The sequence below is a fragment of the Gymnoscopelus braueri genome (assembly GCF_963280865.1).
Source record: "Gymnoscopelus braueri genome assembly, contig: SCAFFOLD_83, whole genome shotgun sequence".
NCBI lineage: Eukaryota > Metazoa > Chordata > Actinopteri > Myctophiformes > Myctophidae > Gymnoscopelus > Gymnoscopelus braueri.
Genome location: NW_027660741.1, coordinates 227738 through 252500, shown reverse-complemented (window position 1 = coordinate 252500; position 24763 = coordinate 227738). Strand labels below are relative to the sequence as shown.

At 44.6% G+C, this 24763-nt stretch overlaps 1 protein-coding gene across 1 annotated transcript in view; it reads right to left on the bottom strand.

The window, feature by feature from the left end:
• LOC308081229 (uncharacterized protein) overlaps positions 1-24763 on the bottom strand; it is a 77420-nt gene that overhangs the window by 24898 nt on the left and 27759 nt on the right. Inside the window, exon 8 of the mRNA XM_080457617.1 lies at positions 4693-4742. Within this exon, the coding sequence (XP_080313743.1) occupies positions 4693-4742 (50 nt within the window). The remainder of the gene's footprint in view (positions 1-4692; positions 4743-24763) is intronic.

Here is a 24763-nt window from a genome sequence, read left to right as displayed (position 1 = left end):
AATAAACATAATATTGACTGAATGAATACAAATATCAGATCTACAAGCTCACTGTGCATTGCATCGTGACACACTGTGAGCTTCAAGTATAAAATAGGTCTTAATTGGTAAAACACTTTTCAAATGATTTACCTTTGAGATGTAATGGAGTAAAAGTATGAAGTACTCAATAATATTCTGTTGAAGTACAGTACTTAAAGGAGTAGTTCACCCAAAAAAGTAGTTATTTTCTATCAATTACTCATTGAATTCATGGAGATTTATTTGTTTTCGTCTCATTCCTGAGAATCATTTGATGACCGGGTCACCAGCACTGATGGGTGAACTACTCCTTTAAGTAAATGTACTTCGTTACTTTCCACCACTGACTATAGCCTATAAAAAGTATTTTGCTTTGAAGAAAAAAATTGTCTGATCAACCTGAAATGTGTTTGTGCGTGCGTGCGTGCGTGCTTGCATGCCTGCATGCATGCGTGTGTGTACAGTACGTGTGTGTGTGTGTGTGTGTGTGTGTGTGTGTGTGTGTGTGTGTGTGTGTGTGTGTGTGTGTGTGTGTGTGTGTGTGTGTGTGTGTGTGTGTGTGTGTGTGTGTGTGTGTGCCTGCGTGTGAGCATGTGGGTGTGTAAAACATAAGCAAAAATGTTGGGATCCTTCATAATTATAACTATTTCCACCACATTTCAAAGACACATATTGTACTTGTGATTCCACTACATTTATGAAGGGAAAAAGTACTTTATGAATTGTCCAGTCCTATTTCAAATAGTGAAAATAGCAGATCTATAAGCTCACAACATGCCACGATGCAACAGATTGTGAGCTTGTATTGTGAGCGATATTCTCCATTTCGGGGACCCCCCCCCCCCCCCACAGCAGCTCAGAACGGAGTGTTTAGAACGTGGCAAAATCCGCTTATTTCTGTCTCTCTAAAATAGTTTGTTCTTGTATATATCTGTGGTTTATGGACCGTATGATGTCTGTGCAGTGTTATTGCTACTGGGCGCCATTACTGTTTACAGATCTGTTTTACTGAAATCACGTTTGAAATCTCGTCTCGCGATACTTCCGCCCGCCTCTCTCCAAACGCCCCCTCAGCTATCTCCAGCCAACAGAGTTTCACACACACACACACACACACACACACACACACACACAGTGTGTAGGACAGAGTTTCACACACACACACACACACACACACACACACACACACACACACACACACACACACACACACACACAGTGTGTAGGACAGAGTTTCTCACACACACACACACACACACACACACACACACACACACACACACACACACACACACACAGTGTGTAGGACAGAGTTTCACAAACACACACACGCACACAGTGTGTAGGACAGAGTTTCACACACACACACACACACACACACACACACACACACACACACACACACACACACAGAGTGTGTAGGACAGTGGTTCTCAAAGTGGGGTCCGGGGACCCCCAGGGGTCCTCCAGATAAATGATAGTTAGGAACCAAATGGACTCTTATGGGTCTGTAACTCAGAGTGTACAAATGGACCTTAACTGGACCATTTGGTTCCATTTGTACACTCAGATTTAAATTAACATTATTTTATGGCTTAGAAATACCATTAAATGGGGGTCCGTAGCCTAATGCATGTCAAACTGGGGGTCCTTGAAATTAAAAAGGTTGAAAATCACTGCTAGAGCTGTAATAAAAATCTTCTCTTATGGAGGTCCCTGGCGTATCTTTTCAAATGGGGGTCCACGGGCTGATGAGTGTCAATTTGGGGGTCCTTGACATGAAAAAGTTTGAGAACCACTGGTGTAGGACACACACACACACACACACACACACACACACACACACATACACACACACACACACACACACACACACACGAAACCCCTAAATTGATATACATTTGGCCGCGGACCCCCATCTGAAAGTGTTTTGTGCCAGGGACCCCCAGAAGCAAATATTTGAATTAAAGATTTGCTTTAAAAAATATATATATATATATTCAAAGATTTGCACACCTTTTCAAGATATTTCAAAAATAGCAGATCTACAAGCTCATAGCGCGGCACTCGGTGCCGCGCTATGAGCTTGTATATCTGCTATTTTTTAATAGCCAAAGCTAAGTGGTTAAAATGATTTTGACGCTATGTTAACTCATTTACCTGGAGACCCCCTGGTACATGGTTTCCCCTTTCACTCATGATACAATTTCTCTTTCATAACAGATACATGTAGGGTGACCACCCGTCCCGAAATTCGCGGGACAGTCCCGAAATTGGACCCTCTGTCCCGCGTCCCGCACAAGCAGGGCAATGTCCCGAAAATCAAAGTTATGGAAAAAAAAAAAAAAAAAAGATTTTATTTTATAAAAAAAAAAAAAAGTTCATTACATTTTTAAGTTAACTTGCAATACCCTCTTATATCTAATCCTAACCCTAAAACCAAAGTAAAGAAACCAAAAACTGGAAAAAAAACGAACCCAATCCGCCCAGAACCGCGAAAAAAACGAACCCAATCCGCCCAGAACCGCAAAAAAATTTCGCGCGCGCGCGTGCATGCGTCCCGCGATGTCCCGCGAAACGGGTTAATCTGTCCCTCAATGGACCTGTCTGGAGGTGGTCACCCTAGATACATGTGCCAGATAATCCCCTACAACAAAACACCAAAACGTTTCAGTCATTCAGTCCGACTTCACTGTAGCGTATAGTAGCCTTTCATAAATTATATTTGTACTTAAAAGTTTAAGTACAAACGTGAAAGTTTATAATATTTAGAGAAATGTAAAGTTTCAAATACACTCAAATACATTTAGACTGAATGTTTCCTTTATCCTCATCTTGCACTAATGCACGCAACTGTTTGACCAGGTTTTTTTTGTTGTTGTTTCTCATAAGCGTTCATCCATTGTCCGTCAACAACACAGCTGTCTGTGCCTTGACTTCTGTGCGCTGACACCCGCCCCCTCGCCTGCAAGTCGCTGAGAAAACGCCGTTCATGCCCGCGCCAGTCCCGACTCCCAAAAATGCTCTTGCATAAGCACTCGTATGTTTTCAAAATAGCAAATCTACAAGCTCATGCGACATGTTGTGAGCTTGTAGATCTACTATTTTCAAATAGCCAATGCAGCCAGATCTGCAATCTTATCTGAATGGCTTTTAAAGCAGTTTGTTTAAATGAGTGAATGATAAGCGCCTAACTTGTAACATTGCAAATAGGCTATGTTAGATTTGAATTGCTTGTCATTGTCCATTAGAGTGTGCCAAGGTTGGCCTTAGGCTAAATGCCAAGAAAACGGAGGTTATCACCTTCTTACCGGAACATCCACCTCTGACAACAGCAGAAGGCACTGTGCTGAAGGAAGTCAAGGACTTTAAGTACCTGGGCTCATGGGTCAACTCAACCGAGCAAGATCTTAAGGTGAGGAAGACACTTGCATGGAGGGCCCTGAACATCATGACCAGTGTATGGAACTCTAAAGTTTGGCCCGTTTTGAACAAAATGCCTGAAACCATGAACCTATTCCGATTCTTTATATTCCATCAACATTGCACAATCATCTACCTGACCTGGTGGAGACCTGTGCTCCGAGGAGCACTTCTTCTAGTTCTCAATGAAATGATAACCTCAAGCCAGTGCTGTCTGGACTGAACTGTTTGAAAGATGTTGAAGTGATATTAGATATGAAACTGAGCCTTGTTCTTGTCATAACATTATCTGTGGGGTTTACAAGTATTAGACCAATGAAAAGTATTAAAAAAGCACTTCTGACAAAACCTCCTAACTCCATTGGATCGTCAAACTGTCAGTCAAACCTCCTAACTCCACCCCCTCCCCCCTGTGTGGCACACAGAGCAGCTGCAGAGAGGAATATAAACACACTTTATAATGACTTCTAATCAATGATGGACAAAACTCCATTTCCACATTAATGGTAAAAAAAAGCCCTCCTAACTCCACTTGAGCTTTATTTTGGTGCAAAAAGACACAGTGAGACGTGAGTTATTAATCATGTCAACACAGGGGCGGCCTTAGTGATCTGGGGGCCCGTTTCAAGAGCTAATATGGGCCGGCCCCCCATATGCAAAAAACCTGGCCATGTGCGTTTCATTTTGCTTCCAGCAGTAGTCTCACTGTCTGTCACAATTCACCCGCAACACCTTGACAGGTCAAAACAAACACCAGTGATTATTAGCTGCTGCCAACTAGTGGTGTGGAGGCTGAATCATTTTTATTCAAGGGGGGGGGGGGGGCTGAATCAATTGAAACGGGTGAAACATAGCAAAGGCTCTCCAGGCTTGAGCCAACACAACACAATTCTGTTTCACTTCCTCCACTATAGAAACTATAGAAAATAGAAACTATATAAAATAGGTGGCCATACCTTTTCAAAAGCTGAAAGATGTTTAATAGAATTTAATATTATACCAGAGATATTTTCTTTCACATTATTTGAATTTCCTTTATTTTTATCTGTTGGCCTGTCATTAAACTTTGTAGACACTGACACAATGAACACACACACACACACACACACACACACACACACACACACACACACACACACACACACACACACACACACACACACACACACACACACACACACACACACACACACACACACACACACACACACACACACACACACACACACACACACACAATGTACTCACATGTTTTAAGGAGTTGAGGTGGAAGTGAGTGTTCTTCTTCTTGATCCAACCTGTAGGAATGAAACACACATATTATATGACACATGTACACAGTCACATAGACATGTTTTATATGTCACATGTACACAGTCACATAAACATGTTTATATGACACATGTACACAGTCACATGTTTTATATGACACATGTACACAGTCACATGTTTTATATGACACATGTACACAGTCATATAGACATGTTTTATAAGTCGCATGTACACAGTCATATAGACATGTTTTATATGTCACATGTACACAGTCACATAAACATGTTTATATGACACATGTACACAGTCACATGTTTTATATGACACATGTACACAGTCACATGTTTTATATGACACATGTACACAGTCATATAGACATGTTTTATATGTCACATGTACACAGTCACATAGACATGTTTTATATGTCACATGTAGACAGTCACATAGACATGTTTTATATGTCACATGTACACAGTCATATAGACATGTTTTATATGTCACATGTACACAGTCACATGTTTTATATGACACATGTACACAGTCACATGTTTTATATGTCACATGTACACAGTCATATAGACATGTTTTATATGTCACATGTACACAGTCACATAGACATGTTTTATATGTCACATGTACACAGTCACATGTTTTATATGACACATGTACACAGTCACATGTTTTATATGACACATGTACACAGTCACATGTTTTATATGACACATGTACACAGTCATATAGACATGTTTTATAAGTCGCATGTACACAGTCATATAGACATGTTTTATATGTCACATGTACACAGTCACATAAACATGTTTATATGACACATGTACACAGTCACATGTTTTATATGACACATGTACACAGTCACATGTTTTATATGACACATGTACACAGTCATATAGACATGTTTTATATGTCACATGTACACAGTCACATAGACATGTTTTATATGTCACATGTACACAGTCACATAGACATGTTTTATATGTCACATGTACACAGTCATATAGACATGTTTTATATGTCACATGTACACAGTCACATGTTTTATATGACACATGTACACAGTCACATGTTTTATATGTCACATGTACACAGTCATATAGACATGTTTTATATGTCACATGTACACAGTCACATAGACATGTTTTATATGTCACATGTACACAGTCACATAGACATGTTTTATATGACACATGTACACAGTCACATAGACATGTTTTATATGTCACATGTACACAGTCACATAGACATGTTTTATATGACACATGTACACAGTCACATAGACATGTTTTATATGACACATGTACACAGTCACAGACATGTTTTATATGACACATGTACACAGTCACATAGACATGTTTTATATGACACATGTACACAGTCACATAAACATGTTTTATATGACACATGTACACAGTCACATAGACATGTTTTATATGACACATGTACACAGTCACATAGACATGTTTTATATGACACATGTACACAGTCACATAGACATGTTTTATATGACACATGTACACAGTCACATAGACATGTTTTATATGTCACATGTACACAGTCACATAAACATGTTTTATATGACACATGTACACAGTCACATAGACATGTTTTATATGTCACATGTACACAGTCACATAAACATGTTTTATATGACACATGTACACAGTCACATAGACATGTTTTATATGTCACATGTACACAGTCATATAGACATGTTTTATATGACACATGTACACAGTCATATAGACATGTTTTATATGACACATGTCAGTCACATAGACATGTTTTATATGACACATGTACACAGTCACATAGACATGTTTCTATGACACATGTTTCTAGGCATAGGAAATTGCCAAGAAACTAGGGCGTCACCTGCTGGGCAATCTGGGAACCCATCGCCAAATAAAAAGGAAAAACAGCGCCCTCTGCTGTTTTTTACTCTTTCAATTGGCTCTGGGACGAGCTGCTTCCTGATCTGAAGGAAAGCCCACTTGTAAGCTAACGCACACACGTTCTGAACGGGGCTCTCGACAGATTCAGTAGCGTAGCTCTGAATCTGTTCTTGAGAGATTAGCTGCTGGTCTTTTTAGTATTTTTTAGCCTTCTCTTTTTTCCCTACACCGTCGCGTGTCTAAGGAGTTATGACAGACAAGCACTTATGGACAACAGCACAGCGATTACACACAGAATTCCGGACTTTTTTGTGGGGGGGGAGTTTGTGCCTTGATCAACAACAACTGGTGCAAAGATGTTAAAATCCTAGATAGTCACTGCTCACCAGACCTTGAACTTTTAATCATAGCCTGCCGTCCTTTCTACCTACCACGCGACTTCAGCATTGTGATTGTAGCCGTTGTTTACATTCATCCTGGAGCTAATAAGGACACAGCTATGAGGGAATTACACCAGGCGATCAGTGCACAAGAAAATCGCCACCCGGACTGCGCAGTCATCTGCCTAGGCGACTTCAACCGGACAGACTTAAAAAAGGTCTTTCCCAAATTCCACCAGCATGTCGCCTGCAGTACCCATGGTGACAATATTCTTGACCACTGCTACACGCCCTTCAAGGATGGATACAAAGCTCTCCGCCGCCCACCGCTAGGAAGCTCTGACCACGACGCCATCCAGCTGCTACCTGCCTACAAACAGAGGCTAAAAAGGGAGCCGGTCGTTGAGAAGGAAATCCGAATCTGGTCTGAGGACACAGACGCTATGCTACAATCCTGCTTCTACCAGACTGACTGGGGGATGTTTAAGAACGCCGCTGGGAATAACATCAACGAACTCTCAGACTCAGTCACTGGCTTTATCAGCAAGTGCATAGTTGACATAGTCCCAAAAAAGACAGTTCGGATCTATCCCAATCAGAAACCATGGATGGACAGCGGAGTACGTGCACATCTGCATGAACGGGATGCTGGTTTCAAATCTGGCGACGTGGAAACGCGCAACACGACGCGCGCGGCCCTAAACAGCGCCAACAGGAAGGCGAAAAAGGCCTACACAAAAAAAGATGCAAGACAAACTCAGCAATGGCGACATCAGGAGCACATGGCAGGCCGTACACACCTTGACTGACTGCAAAACAAGAACCAGAAGCGAGGTGAACCCGCCTGCCTCCCTCCCCAACGAACTGAACACTTTCTACGGCCGGTTTGAGATCAGCTCCAACCGCGGCAGCCAAGCGGGGCCATCAGCAGCACCAGCAGAGGAGAACCCTCTAACCATCTCGGAGAGAGAAGTGCGTACAGCCTTCACACGGGTCAACATCCACAAGGCAGCCGGACCTGATGGGATTCCAGGCCGGGTCCTTAAGACATGTGCAGACCAGCTGGCGGGTGTCTTCGCTGACATCTTTAACCTCTCCCTCTCCCTGGCTGTGGTCCCTGCAGGGTTCAAAATGTCAACCATTGTGCCCATTCCCAAAAAGGCCAAAGTGACATGCCTGAACGACTGGAGACCTGTTGCTCTCACCCCGATCGTCAGCAAGTGTTTCGAGAAACTGGTGAGGGAATACATCAGCTCCACGCTACCTGCCTCGCTGGATCCGTGGCAGTATGCATACCGCAAAAACAGATCCACCGACGACGCTATTGCCATGGCTCTCCACACCGTCCTCTCGCACATGGACAACAAGCTGCTGAAGGAAAAATATGTACGTATGCTGTTCGTGGACTACAGCTCAGCATTCAACACCATTGTCCCAGCAATACTTGACAAAAAGCTCAGAGACCTAGGGCTACACCCAAGCATGTTCGACTGGATACAGGACTTCTTGTCCAACCGACATCAGGTGGTGAGAATGGGCAGCATCACATCCGACCCCCTGACCCTCAACACCGGAGCACCCCAGGGATGCGTGCTGAGCCCTCTCCTCTACTCCCTGTACACGTATGACTGCATAGCCACACATGTCTCCAACACCATCATAAAGTACGCGGACGACACGACAGTGATAGGCCGAATCGTCAACAACGACGAGTCTGACTACAGAGAGGAGATCAAATCACTGGCACACTGGTGCCGGGAGAACAACCTCTCTCTTAACGTCGACAAGACCAAAGAACTGATCGTGGACTTCAGGAGGCCGCGGAGAGACCATGCGCCCATCCTCATCGACGGTGCTGCAGTGGAAAGGGTCAGCGAGTTCAAGTTCCTCGGAGTACACATCGAGGAGGACCTCAAATGGGAGACGCACTCCACACACGTGAGGAAAAAGGCTCAGCAGCGACTGTACTGGCTCCGCCGCCTGAAGAAGCTCGGAGTAGGACGTCGCATCCTCAGGCTGTACTACAACAGTTCTGTTGAAGGCATCCTAACAGGCTGTGTCACGGCCTGGTATGGGAACTGCACTGCCCGAGAAAAGATCAGCCTACAACGAGTAGTGCGATCGGCAGAGCGGATAATGGGAATCGAGCTCCCAGCGCTCCAGGAACTGTACAAAAAGCGGTGCGTGGTCAAAGCCAAGCGCATCATCAAGGACAAGCACCACCCAAGTCACAGACTGTTCAACCCCCTACAACGACCGCGACCGGGCAAGGGGCTCTACCGCAGTATCAAGAGTTCCACTACCAGGTTTTGGTGTAGTTTCAATCCAGCTGCTGTCAGAATGCTGAATGGGGCATAAGCCTGGATGAGGCATGGGCCTTGTTCAGCAGCCTGACAGCAGGCGGCGCAGACTTTTCTGGCTCTTCCTGAACACACCTGTGGATTATACCAGGGACAATGACTTGGACTTTAGCCCCCCCTCGGACACACCTGTGGACTACACCAGGTACAAATGACTTTTTGTTGCACTCCCTCATGGAGCTACTTGCGGATTATACTAGGGTCAGTCCACTCTAGGTGGACACGCACTGACCTTTTGCACCTTAATCCCTTGTATATGTAACATGGTTAATAATGCTTCCACTTGCCCAGACATCAAATGTGTATTGTGATCTAGTGCTCTGTCACTTTAAGAGAATTGGCGGCTGCCTCTAAGGGAATGACGTCACCTACCTGCTTCCTAGTCTATCTCTACCATGAGAGTGGTAGGTTGTGTTCATTCTACTGTGCAGATTATTTCATTTATTTTGTTTGTTTTCAGTCATAACTGTGCAGGATATTAATACATATGTACCCAGAGTTGTGTAGGCACAGCCTGATCATTTTGATTGTATTTTCATTGTACTGTATCTGTTCTATTTGCAGCATTTGTTATGTGGAAACACATGTTCAGGGCAGACCAGTGATGTGCCTTATTTGTCTGTTTATCAGGTACATATTATATTTGTTTTCATTATTATTGCTAGTCTATCTCTACCATGAGAGTGCATTTGTTATGTGGAAACACATGTTCAGGGCAGACCAGTGATGTGCCTTATTTGTCTGTTTATCAGAATAAATCAACTCAACTGAGAATCCTGGTCTCTGGTGCTTTACAACACAACGCAAGATCACGTCTGTTACACTGGTGCCGTGACGGTCTTCTTGTTCTACTGGGCGTTGGGAGAAGACATCTGCCGACGTTACATGGACAAGAAACACCGGGGCTGTAGTCCATATGGGTAGCCCTGTTATGCAATTATACGTCGCAAAGTGCAGTTTCCGTTTTGGCCACACGGTGGTAGTAGGACACTGCTTTTGATGCTCCACTGTGCCATTTTTTCACTGAGAGATTTGGGGTGGATTTGGTGTCACATTCTTCTATGTGATTATTTAAATGTGTTTACAAGGGAATAACATTCACTTTTGGTGGATTGTACATGTTTAATTTTGTTTATTATTTTTGGTTTCACTACTTTTCTGGGATATTCTCTGCTGTATAGCATATGGTCAATTGCACATTGATAATTGTGTTCTATTATTAGCCAACTTTTATTTCTGTGCACACGGGTTAATTATGGACAATTCTAATGGGTGGGGAGGTAATGGCAGAGGTTTGGGTCTTTCCATGCTTGGTTTTACTGGCATGGGGCGGGGTCTTCCTACAATTGCTTCTCCTGGCAGAGGCAGGGGTGTTATGTTTTTGTCTCCTGGGCCAGCAGACAGGCTCCCACCACTCGAACCCATTACTTCTACACCGCTGCCAAGGTTCAACATGCAACATGCTAACGCAACTGGTGTGATGGGTACTCAAACTAATGTTTCTGGGCCAGCTTCACTTTCGGGGGACGGGGAGGTGTCAGCTAACTTATTGGCTGGAATTGTTGAGCGGGTGGGAAAATCAATTGGTGAAAGCATAGTATCATGCTTGGAGGCAACTAAAGCTGGGGGTACTGGGGGTCCTCAGAACAATAGTGGGATGGGGGGACTCACGATTGGTGACATTTCTCACATGGGACTGGTACTAAAATCTGATGTAAAAGAACCAAGTTGTTTCAGAGGGGATGGTTCTGAGAGGTGCACAGTACAGGAGTGGGAGGAGGTTATGTTGGGTTATATGCGTAAGAAAGGTTTCACTGCACGAGAACAATCTGATGAAGTAATGAGTAAACTAATGGGGCGGGCACGAGATGTTGTCCGAGTTGGATTGCGCAGTGACCCCAAAACTGATTTGAGCACAGGCCCAGGCCCAATATTTGACATTTTGGGACAACATTTTAGTGACACAGTATACTCTGATATGCCATTAGCAGATTTTTATGCAACGTTGCCACTGACTGGTGAGAGCCCATTCGACTATTGGATCAGACTGAATAGAGCCATTGATGTGGCAGAGGAAGGCATGAGGAGGCAGGGCAAAAAGCTAGAAGGTCCTGCTCGTGAGGTGACTGTCATGTTTATCAGACACTGCCCTGATCCTGAACTATGTCTGATTTTCAAGTGCAAACCCCTTCATCAGTGGACTGCTGGGGAGGTCCATGAGAGGCTGGAGGAACATCGGAGGGAGAGAAAAGCCAAACAGCTCTCACAATCAAATGTGATGGTCTCCTCTTTGAGACAGGAAGTGTCCTCTCCAGTGCGTTTGTCCACGGCTCAGCCCCTGCCAGCAGTTAAGCCAGAGGCTGCAATTGAACACACATCTGTGTTGTCACCAGCACATCTACTCAGCTCGTCGGACCCGTTGGCCCACGTTATCACTTTGTTGGAGCGGGTGTTGGAACAACGCCCGCTGGCAGTGGACAATTATGGGTCTCGTCCGCAGCAGCGGCCCAGGAGAAGAGTGACCCCATCTCTGCCTTGCTCAGTGTGTGGTGATGCTAACCACAATACAGTGGATCACTGTAGAGCTGATCGTCTATGCTTCCTCTGCTATGCTCCCGGCCACGCACGCATGGCATGTCCTAAAGCCTCGTCACAGGGACAGGTTCCCCAGTCAGCAGGGCTCACCCAGCAGGGCTCAGCCAACCAGCAGGGAAACTAGGTGGCCCACTCTTGGAGGGGGCATGTGTTGGGCCTAAAAAAGCCCCCCTAACTGACTGTGATGAAGATGTGAAGTCGGTGTATTCAAGTGCCTGTGATTCTGTAGAACCTGGTGTGGAAGTAATCTATCAGAACATACAGAGGCTGGCTTCAACTGACAAATTGTTCTATACAAGTGTTGCTGTGAATGATGTGATTGAATTGAAGGCGTTGGTCGATAGTGGTTCTATGGCCTGTTCACTGAGCTCAGACATGGTGCCACGCCTACAGCAAGCTGGAGTGTTATCGAGCAGCTCACTCAACCCAGTTAACGTGGTGCTGGTTGGGTGTGGAGGTTTGAAGACCAGACCTGTGGGAATGTGTGAATTGATGCTCACAGCGTATGGACATAAAGCCTCTGTCCCTGTCTTGGTTGTGGATGGCCAAGTCGATGAACTGATTATTGGCAGCAACTTGATCAAACACCTCATGCGTTTGATGAGGAAAAGCAACTTCTCTGAGACACAGTCGACAGAATGTATTGATGATGACGAGCAGCTCTTCTCCCTTCTGGCCAATGTAGAGAGGTGGCGGGGAAGTGAGGTGCCGGACAAAGTGGGGACGCTAAGGCTGAAGCAGGCAGTTACTTTGGAGCCAATGCAGGAGCATTTGGTGTGGACACGGCTGAAAAATGCTCAAAACATTTCAGCTGGCAGTGCTGTTGTCATTGAACCCACTAGTGCTCGTTCAAGGCCTAGAAACATTCTCATCGGGAGAACCGTGGCACTTCTGAGAAATGATGGATGGCTCCCAGTGAAAATCATCAACCCGCTGCTACAGTCGGTGACACTACGACGAAATGCTAAAGTGGCTGATGCGTTCCCTTGTATGGCGTTGGAGGACTTTGACACTGATGAGCCAGTGATGCCAGTGGTCCCTCTGGTTCTACAGCAGCAGGTGCTGAAGGTGGAAGGCGGATCTAAGGGTGACAATATGAGTGCCGATAGCTTGACCATCAACAGTGACCCTGAGTGCGATGGTGAGGGTAGTGAGGTGCTGCGAAGGCTGGGGCTTGGGGACGTAGATGTTGACTCTCCCCAATTGTCACCTGAGGGCAGAGCCAGTTGGTCCAGATGATAGCACGCTATGAGTCCATCTTTTCAAGGCACAAGTTGGACTGCGGGAAGGCTGCTGGATTTGTGCATAGGATCAGGCTCAGTGATGACAAACCTTTCAGGTTACCTTATCGGAGGTTGTCTCCTAATCAGTACGACAAACTCAGACAGGCATTGGATGAGATGGAGGAGTGTGAAATAATTAGGAAGAGCAACAGTGAGTTTGCCTCCCCGCTTGTTCTCATCTGGAAGAAGTCAGGTGACTTACGCCTTTGCACGGATTTCAGGTGGCTCAACGCGCGCACGATAAAGGACGCTCATCCTTTGCCACACCAAGCAGATGCTCTGGCGGCTTTGGGTGGGAATGCCTATTTCTCGACGATGGACTTGACATCTGGCTATTACAATGTGGAGGTACATGAAGAGGATCGGAAGTTCACGGCGTTCACCTCGCCGTTTGGGCTATACGAGTACAATAGACTTCCTCAGGGCTTATGCAATAGCCCAGCCACATTTATGAGAATGATGCTGAGCATATTCGGCGACCAGAATTTCCTAAGCCTTCTCTGTTACCTCGACGATGTGCTGGTCTTTGCTCCCAGTGAGGAGGTGGGGCTGCAACGGCTGGAGATGGTTTTCAGTCGCTTGAAGCAGCACAATCTTAAACTGGCACAGAAGAAATGCCACTTCCTGGAGAAGTCTGTGAGGTTCTTGGGCCATATAGTCAGTGAAGCTGGTATTGCCACAGATCCTGAAAAGGTCCGGGCCATTACCGAGATGACGGAAGAGGATCTCATGGAGGACAATTCAGATGTGCCCTCTCAGTCCAAAATCAGGTCTTTTCTGGGAATGGTGGTCTACTATCAAGGATATATAGAAGGCTGTTCAGCCATTGCCAAGCCTTTGTTTATGTTGACCACTGGACCCAAGGCTCCACGCCATGGAAAAGGGAGAGCGAAACGGAAAGTAATGAGAAAGCTCTCTGCATTGGATTGGACGGATGACTGCAGATTGGCCTTCACTCATCTGAAGCAGGCTCTCCTTGATCAGGTCCTCCTGGCCCACCCAGACTTCGAGAAGCCGTTCTTGTTGTCTGTGGATGCGTCAAGCAATGGTTTGGGTGCCGTTCTCTCTCAGGTGCCTGAAGGTGGTGTCAAGGCCAGACCAGTGGCTTTCGCAAGTAAATCGCTGACCTATGCACAGTCAAAGTATCCTGCTCATAGGCTGGAATTCTTCGCTCTCCGTTGGGCGGTCTGTGATAAGTTTAGCCACTGGCTAAGAGGGCGACCATTCACAGTCTGGACGGATAATAACCCTCTGACATACATCCTGTCTAAGCCCAAACTGGATGCATGCGAGCAGAGGTGGGTTGCGAAGTTGGCTCCATTTGAGTTTGACATCAAGTACATTCCAGGGCCCAGGAATATGGTGGCGGATGCATTGAGCAGGCAACCTTTTGTGAAGCCTAGTGCCCTCCACAGGCTCACAAGGGTTCCTTACAAGGAGCTGTTGGGAGAGGCTGCTGGGGTGCAAGCTGAGAGGGTGCAGAACGTGTTCCGCTGGTCCAACCATCCATGTGGGGCAGAGCTGGAGAGGTGTTCCTTGTCTGCGGAGAGCGAGGAGGTTGTCTTGGGTGTAAATTGTCAATCCATCGTGCCGTCCCTGTCTGGCTCCTTGTCGAGTGATGAGGTATCTGCTGTTTTGACTTCTCATTCTTCGGGAGAGTCCGGGATTCCGGTTCATGCATTCTTGCTGCCACAATTCCCCCAGTCATTGGTACCAGCTGAAGTGGCAACAGTTGGTGCGCTGTCACAGGAGGACCTGATGTCTGCACAAAGGCAGGATGATGTGTTGGCCAGAGTGATCTCCTATGTGGAAAGGGGTCGGAGACCCTCCAGGAGAGAACGTGTTCACGAGCCGTTGGAGGCTATAAGGCTGCTGAAGGCATGGGAGAAGTTGACCCTGCGAATGGGCGTGCTGTATCGTGTGTCTAGAAATCCAGTGTCCAAGAAGAAGTCTTACCGATATGTTGTGCCCGCCTCACTTAAGTCAGTGGTCCTGAACGGTGTTCATGATGAGGCTGGACATCAAGGTCAACAAAGGACGCTGTGGTTGACAAGACAGAGGTTCTTCTGGCAAGGACAGGAAGCTGATGTCAAAGAGTATGTTAAGTGCTGTATGAGATGCGTGTTCAGCAAAGCTCCTGAGCCTGAGGCGAGAGCCCCATTGGAGAGCATCATCACCACAGAACCCCTCGAACTGGTCTGTGTTGATTTCTGGTGTGCTGAAGATGCTTCTAACAAGTCACTTGATGTCCTCGTTGTCACAGATCATTTTACGAAGTTGGCGCATGCCTTCTTGTGTCCCAATCAGTCAGCAAAAGCTGTTGCTCACCAACTGTGGAACAACATATTCTGTGTGTATGGATTTCCCCGTCGCATCCATTCTGACCAGGGAGCCAATTTTGAGAGTAATCTAATTGCGGAGCTTCTCAGTGTGGCAGGGGTGCAGAAGTCTCACACAACTCCCTACCACCCGATGGGTAATGGTGGTGTTGAAAGATTCAATAGGACGTTGGGCAATATGATACGTGCCTTGCCCGCCAAAGCTAAACACAAGTGGCCCCAGTCACTCAAATCTCTGACTTTTGCCTATAATTGTACGATCCATGAGACCACTGGGCATGCCCCATTCCACCTGATGTTTGGGAGAACGCCTCGCTTGCCTGTTGACATGATGTTCGGGGAGGTGCTGCATGATCCAGAGGTGGTGGACTATGATGTATTTGTCCAGTCTCTCAAGAGGGATTTGAGGGAGGCCATGACTGCTGCCCAGACATCTGCTACTAAGCAGCTGAAAAGACATGCAGACCTGTACAACAGGAAAGTCAGAGGGGCCCCTGTGGAGGTCGGGGATCGTGTGCTGCTTGCAAATAAGGGGGAACGTGGCAAGAGGAAACTCGCAGACAGATGGGAGAAGACGCTCTATGTTGTTGCGGAGAAAAACAATGACATTCATACATTTAAGATCTGTGATGCTGCCACTGGCCGCGAGAAAACTGTGCACCGCAATCTCATCATGCCAGTTAACTTCCTGCCTTTGCTTGATACAGCTGAGCAGACGCTGGATGATGTTGTCAGTTCTGACAGTAGTAATGCACCTACTGATGAGATGAGTGTTGAGGAGCGAACAAGTGTCTGGGTGTCGGAGCTGATAAGCGTTCTCTCAGATGATGGGAGATCGGATAATGTAGAAGAGGAGAGCGGACCAAGTGAGAGACGGGAGTTGGCGACCAATTCCGACCCATTGGCTGATGTTCCTGTGGGAAACGCTGTGGGCAATGGCTCTGAGGCTGTGGACTCGAGTGTCGAGCATGGTACCATGTCAAGGGCCAGGTCAAGGGCCGGGCGTTTCATAAAACCTGTTGAGAGACTCATTAAGACTATGCAGACACAGAGGGTATTGGGTGATGAAACTAAGAGTGTCGCTGTATGGGTGTGAGATAAATGTTTACATTTGTGACCAAATATTTTGTTTTATTTTTTCATTTGGGGCCCATTTTTGAAGTGTTACCAAGTGTAATTAACATGTAATAGGCATGTTTACCTGGGGACTTAGTCCCTCATTCCGGTACGGGATGGTTTTGAAAACAGGGATGTTTGGTGACACGTACTTGCAAGGCTTTGCACGCCTCATGTGGTGTTTTGTTAAATTTTTGTAAGGGCAAGTGAAATTCAGTGGGGGAGAGTGTAACATGGTTAATAATGCTTCCACTTGCCCAGACATCAAATGTGTATTGTGATCTAGTGCTCTGTCACTTTAAGAGAATTGGCGGCTGCCTCTAAGGGAATGACGTCACCTACCTGCTTCCTAGTCTATCTCTACCATGAGAGTGGTAGGTTGTGTTCATTCTACTGTGCAGATTATTTCATTTATTTTGTTTGTTTTCAGTCATAACTGTGCAGGATATTAATACATATGTACCCAGAGTTGTGTAGGCACAGCCTGATCATTTTGATTGTATTTTCATTGTACTGTATCTGTTCTATTTGCAGCATTTGTTATGTGGAAACACATGTTCAGGGCAGACCAGTGATGTGCCTTATTTGTCTGTTTATCAGGTACATATTATATTTGTTTTCATTATTATTGCTAGTCTATCTCTACCATGAGAGTGCATTTGTTATGTGGAAACACATGTTCAGGGCAGACCAGTGATGTGCCTTATTTGTCTGTTTATCAGAATAAATCAACTCAACTGAGAATCCTGGTCTCTGGTGCTTTACAACACAACGCAAGATCACGTCTGTTACATATAACGCACTGACTTTTTTTTGGGTCTTTTTTATTGTGCTCCTTTTCCTCTAAGCACCTTAACGTCCTTTGTCTATCATGCACAGTATAAGTATAACATGCACAGTATACAATACATTGCTGCTATGCTCAGGCACCTTAGTTTAGTTTTTTTAGTTTTCTTATTATCTCAGGTAATTTGTAAATATGTAGATAACTTGTCTGGCTTCTGTTGCTCTCTTGTTTTGATCTCCTTCCCACCTGCCCCCCACCCTCTTCTTTCTATGGAAACTAACGTTGCGATGGGAACGATGTACAAAAAAGAATTTCACCCACTTTTTTACCTTGTAAACCTGTGATGTGACAATAAAACTGATTCTGATTCTGATTCTGATTCTGGGTTGCGCCACCCCTCCCCCTGTTGTATTTTATTTATTTTTTCCTTTTTTTGTGGTGGGTTTGGAATACTTTAACCACTTTGTGTTTATTAGTGGTTTTCCAATAGATGGTGCTGTTTGCTAACCTATGAATGATGCCTTCACTGCCAGAGAAGGATAGACCAAGGAAGCTTTTGAAAGGAAAGGACATAAATTCCATAAAGTCCGTTCTCTAGATATCTCCAGGGTGGCAAAACTGGGTGGATGGAGCCGGCTGGAGCAGCTCATAAACAAACATTATTTCTGAATGATTGAGACCATTGTAAAATAATCGCTTCTGGAAAATAAAAGAAAACATATCACACATTTTTTTTGCTGTCTTGTTTTTCCATGTACACTCCATATACATTTATTTAGGTATCCAAAGAGCAGAGAGAGTAAGTTTCTCACTGGGCAGCCATAAACTCGCAGGTGTTGATAGACTGATTGACAGTCACTGAATGATTGACAGCTGTCTGCCAATCAATCAGTCAACCATATAGTGGAGTAAAAGTACAATATTTGCCTCTGAGATGTAGTGGAGTAGAAGTAAAAGTATTGGAAATTGGAAACACTCGAGTAAAGTACAAATGCCAAAACATTTTACTTAAGTACATGTACTTAGTTACTCATCTCTGTAATTGAATTCATGAATCCCAGGACCATTATCCATTCTCTTTTGGACTTGACACTTACATCGTTTTATATTACCACTACATTTAAGATGCAAATATTGTACTTCCATTATAATTATTACTTATTATTACTTGGCTACTATTATTAGGCTACTACTTAAACCTACTGTATTCATTGTTACTACAATTAAATTAACAGCTTATAGCCTATAGGCTACAGTTAATTTGTATATTATTCTAGAACTTGTACAATAACCACGTAAGGCCTACAGTAGTTTGGATATCTGCCGTTTTCAAAAACTGTTAGAATTTTTTTTGAAAAATGTGAATACTTTTACTTTGGTAAGTATATTTTGATGGCAATATTTGTGTACAATTCTGAATAAAGAACTTGTACGAGCATAGTACATTGTGATACTGCTAGGCAACTTTTACTTGAGTAAAAAAAAATCGGAGTACTTCATCCAACACCACTGACTTTTAATTTTGCAAAATAATTTACTATCAACATTTTTAAGACGTTATGTTTAGTTTATAATTAACATGAATTAAAACCAAGATGGGCTTTCCACACCTATTGCTCATTAGCAGGGATCTGTCGTGCACAATGAGAATAGTAGTATCTAATATATTATATTGTTTCATATAATATAATATATTATATGTGTAATGTCACTCGTTGACAGTCTCGCGATGACAGCCTATGCAGCCCAGGCAGAAACGTACTATCTGTGCTCTTTAGATACCTCAATAAAATTAAATACTTCGCAAGTTGAAAAACAACCACTCGGAAAACAACCTGTGATATGTCTTCTTTTATATTCCTGGATTATATGACAAAGGTCATAATCGTTCAGAAATAATGTTCAAAAGCTGTCCAGTGGGCTCCCATCCACATCAATGTATTTCATGAAACTTCCGGTGCGAGTTTTTCCACCCTGGAGATATCTAGAGAACGGATGGAATTTATGTCCTTTCCTTTCAAAAGCTTCCTTGGGATGGACCCGGAAATGACGTCATTTAAACAAATGAACAGCTTGTTCACTTCCTTTTTATTTGAAAAAGCCTTTTCTCCGTTTATGTTGCTTTTTGGCAAAAACAAGACACATTTAACTGGCCATAACTATGGAACGGTGTACCGCGACCCTCCCCCCCCCCCCTCCCTCTGATTCTACGAGACCCCTGTGCGTGTAATGAGGCGATCGCCGTGAGGACAGCGATCACGGAAAATATTCCATGATTTTTCAAAGGTTCGAAAAAATCGCTCGGATTCGCTGGCAGTGGCTTGACATTTTTATGAAAAACTCTGGCAGTTAAAGAGTTAAAGGTAGGGTAAGTGATATTTTTTTGAGAACAAATAAACATGTGTACTAGTGTGAACAGGTGAAGAGAGATGATATCTCCTAGGCGCCAGTGTTACAATGTTAAGTTATAGATTTAACTAAAAGTAAGCTGCAGCCAAGAAGCAAGAAATATCGAGCCCAGCGGAAAAGGAACGTGTCGTCGCTGCCGTGGGATTACGAGCGCTGGATTTATGAATGAGACGCCAGTCTGTGTGTGGAATCTGACGGAGCCGCAGCCGGTGAGATAAACCCATGTCTACTGTTCTTATGGATTACAAACTTAAAGGTTTCATGACATTCAGTTTTACAACACATTAAAAGTCTTTGTCATGGTCCTTCAAACGTGTATAAAAAGTTTTAACTGAAAATTCCACTCTAGTGAGCCATTGCAGGTGTTTTTCTCTCACATTTTTAAAGTCTTTTCAACTGCAATGAAAAAATAAATCTTTGCCTGCGGGTGTCGCTGTTGAGGGATTTTGCCTGTCAATCATCACCCCTGCTCCGCCCCCCCCCCCCCCCCCCCCCCCAAAAGGAAAGGATAGGGGAGGGGTGAGGAGGGGAGTGGGCGGGATTAATGGCCTGTGACTTCACTAGCCAAGGGCCAATCTCAGATTACTTTTCAGCCTAATTATTCAGAAAACCCCAGACCACAGAAAATCTACTGAATGTTCAAAGTTCAGGTTTTTGGGTGTAATTGAGGTCATAAAACCCACCCAAAAAAATCCAAAATAAAAAAAGTAAAAATGAATGTCATAGAACCTTTAAGGGGTACCCCGAACTTTAAGTTACTTTTGGATGGTTAGTGCGGGAGACCGTTTACATTCCGTTTGGATCTAAGGAACTAATAGACACTCTCGGGACGGTGGTAAGAAGAAGCCGTTCGGACCGTAATGTGGGGCTGTTTATTATGTAAACAAAGCGAGTAAGCGACTGTCCGCGGTAGCGTTCTATCTTATGTTGTGACATTTGTTCCTTTATGGTTTACGTTTGAAATTGTGAACAAAGGACATTGGGACTTGTTTGGGGGGAGGGGTGTGTGAATATAATATTGATTGTTGATGTGTTTGTTTATTTATTTTGTTTGTTAGGGAAAGAGACAGGGACAGTATTTAATATCCAGAAGAGTATTATTATTTACCATTTGCTTTGTCAATTATTAATTGTGTGGCTTCTATATAAAGTAATTCAGTTAAACACCTGCCTGTCCCGTTGTTTTTCCTTTTATAGTCTACTTGCCAGCCCATAGAGCCCCATTGTGAACCCGGAAATGTTGAGTACACCAAGATTTTATGTTAGAAATGTTGAGTATGGGTCCCCAGCATGTAGAAACTGCCTGATGCTAACTTGGATATGTTGAGCAATTTTCAGAATTAGCGTAATTAGCTTTTATTAGCATAATCACCTTTATGGACAATATTTCAGAAATAGTCCCGGGCCTTAGGGATATTTTCGCGCTAATCAGTCTTAAATGCACCAAATTTGGCCCAGATGTAGCCCAGGGCATGCTCTAATGATTTAGCTAGGGCGCCCGAGCGGGCGACCTTTGGGGTCGCCATAGCGGCCAAATCCAAAATGGCCGCCATGTAAAACGGTTTTGGCTGTAACTTTTGAACCAGATGAGCTACAAACAATACAAACTTGGTGTCTATTTCATGTTTTTTGACCATTGCAAACACATTGGAATGCTTATCATTATGATTGGGTGTGTCTGGAACCCTAATTTGCATATTTCCAATATGGCGGCTATGTGAAAACGTGAACTTTTGACAAACTTAGTGTCTATTTTATGGTTTTTAAGCATTAGAAATGCTCCGATTTTCTGATTGCATCCATCTAGAGCACTCTAATTTACTTATTAACAATATCAACACTATCCCCAAAAAGGTATTCAACATTTTCACCCAGAACACTTTTAGGAACAACCTTAATAAGCAACCTTTGTATGTTACACATATAATGTATTTGAAAGATAGAACAATGGAGTGCAGCACATTCCTATTGATATAGATAGGAGTATTTGAAACAATCTTACAATTAATGCACAAAAACTCGGTATGTGCATACTGCATACGTGGGCTGGGCGTATCAGTATAGTATAGGCATATATGGAGATCCGGTTGTCCAGAACCGCTGATCCAAACGATATGCCTCTCTCTGAAGACGGGGGGGGGGGGGGGGGGGGCGCAACTGTGGCAATCTTCCTGCATCGTCCCGGTGCCTAAGAAAAGTCGCACCTTGTGACTACAGGCGAGTGGCTCTGATATCAAAGAGCATGAAGACCTTTGAGCGTCTGGTACTGAATCGATGGTGAGTGAATACCTCAACCCCCCTTCAGTTTAGTAGTCGGACATTTGATGATGCCATCATCTACATGCTAAACAGGGCATTCACACACATTGACACCCTGGGCAACACAGTCAGAATCATGTGTTTTTACTTCAACACTATCCAGCCACAACTGCTTGCTGAGAAGCTTGCGTTGATGATGTGATCACGGCTTGGTGGCATGGATCAAAGACTACCTCTCGGGCAGACCGCAGTATGTGAGACTGCAGGGTTGTCAGTCGGAGGTGCTGGTGAACAACACGGCTGTCCCCAGGGCACAGTGCTGTCACCTTTCCTGTTCACCCTACACACATCTGACTTCCGATCAACTCCAAGACATGGCCCCTACAGAAGTTCTCGGATGACACTGCAGTGGTCAGCTGCATCTCAGGTGACAACACTGTTGAGCACGATAGCATGGCGAAGGACTTTGTGGACTGGAGCGAGGCAAGCCGCCTCCGGCCCAATGCTAGCAAGACCAAGGATGATGGTGGTGGACTATGGCACGACCAAGAGGGTACCTCCGGTCCCCAGCACCATAAATGCTGAGGTGGTGGAGATTTTAGCCAACTACAAGTTTCTAGGAGTGCACCTGAACAGGTTGTTGGACTGGTCTAACATACTCTAATGTAGGAGCAGGCTGTTCTTCCTGAGAAGACTCAGATGTTTTGGCGTGTGCAACAGGATGCTGTAAATGGCTGGTGAGGAAGGTGGGCTCCGTCGTGGGGACCTCACTGGAGGGGGTGGCTAAGGTGCGTACAGTGAGGAGGCTGGACGCCATCATGGCAAACACGTCCCTCTCCCTTCACAAGGATATAGTGGGGCATCCCGGGGTAGATTCACCTACCCCGGGTGGAACTGTTTGAGACTTGGCATGTCTTTTGTGCAGGTAGCTATGAGGATTTACAACGAGACACACGTTGGTCGCTCTGCCAGGTCAACTGTCTATAAAGAATACATCACATGGATGCACCTGGGACGTATCATCAGTGTTGTAGCCTGGGGTCATACAGTGTTTCGGGTCTCGCAACATACACCCTCGCCCAGGTGACCCAGCCGGGGTTGATCAAGCCCCAACTTACGTCCCAGGACCCACGGTCAGTCCTATAGGGAAAGACAGGGCCACTCAGTCCGCTTCTCCGGAACTACTCTGCCGGAACTCGAGGAGGCTCTGGCACGTGGAGGGACTAGGCTCTGTGGGTGGCCTCCTGGCCGGGCTCCTCCTTCGTCTCACCAGGTCCAGGACCTGAGCACTGTACCAGATCCGCTGCACCAGATCCGCTGCACCAGATCCGCTGCAACACCCCGATCCAAACATTTCCTTCTGGCGTGATGGTTCCTTGGGCCGGTTTGCTTGAATGGCCCTCCTAAAGGCCTCACCGTGGGTTTGTTGGGCTTCTTCCTCAAGGAAGACACAGGCTGGGGGCGCTAACCCATACTGCTCCCGGTCATATAACTTGGAATAAAAGATGTACCAAGGACTCTGACCTCTAATTACACTTAGATAGTTATTGTACTGATTGCACTGTGGACACTTTGTCACTTTTCTTTGCATTGCAGTGATTGTACTGGTTGCACGGTTTGACAGGACACTGTAACCTGGTGTTATTGTTTTTTTTCTGCATAGTGCAGGATAGTTTGTACAGGTGTATACTTTTGTTATGTCTTACCTTTGTATTGCTGTATACATTCCTTACTCTGTATCTGTAACTTTGTAACTCTGACTGCTGTGCTGCCTCTGGGTGACTGAAATTCCCCTGTGCGATCAATAAAGGTATCTATCTATCCATCCATTGTGCTCTGGACCCCTCATTGTTGGTGATGCATCCTCACATCCACATAATCAGGTGCTACTGTGAGATCCAGTGTTGCCTCCCAAGCTGCCCATGCACTCTTTTCCCATGGCCAAGGAAGGCTGATGTAGTATCACATCCTGCTAGCGCATGGAAGAGAGGAAAAGCCGGAGTTTGTTACACCTCATCATGTGGTTGTGAGGAACATTGAGGTTCTACACAACAAACCTTGTTGTGTGGTGCCCACCCCCCCCTCCACGCACCGCATTTCCATTTGTATTTGTATTGTTTAATATACTCTAGCCTACTGGCTTATTATCTGTATCAATAGGGATGTGCTCCACTCCATTTTTCTATTGTTTCAATAAAATAAAAAAGGTTGCTTTTTTTAGGTTGTTGATAGTGGTCATATTGGTAATAAGCTAATTAGAGTGTTCTAGATAGATTTAATCATTCATTGGAGCATTCCAATGTGTTTCTAATACTTAAAAAAAACATAAAACATTACATTACATTACATTACATTACAGTCATTTAGCAGACGCTTTTATCCAAAGCGACTTACAATAAGTGTATTCAACATAGGTAGGGAACGGAAACTACTAATCACCAGAAGTCTTAAGTGCATTTTCTGCAAAAACAAGCAACCAAGAGTATACCTAGCGCTAAGGTAAAAGTGCAATATATCAGCTACCTATTTCCTTAAACAGATGAGACAAAATAGCTAAATCAAATGAGCATGAGCTAAAACAAGTAAGTGTATCGACTAAACACGATCCAATA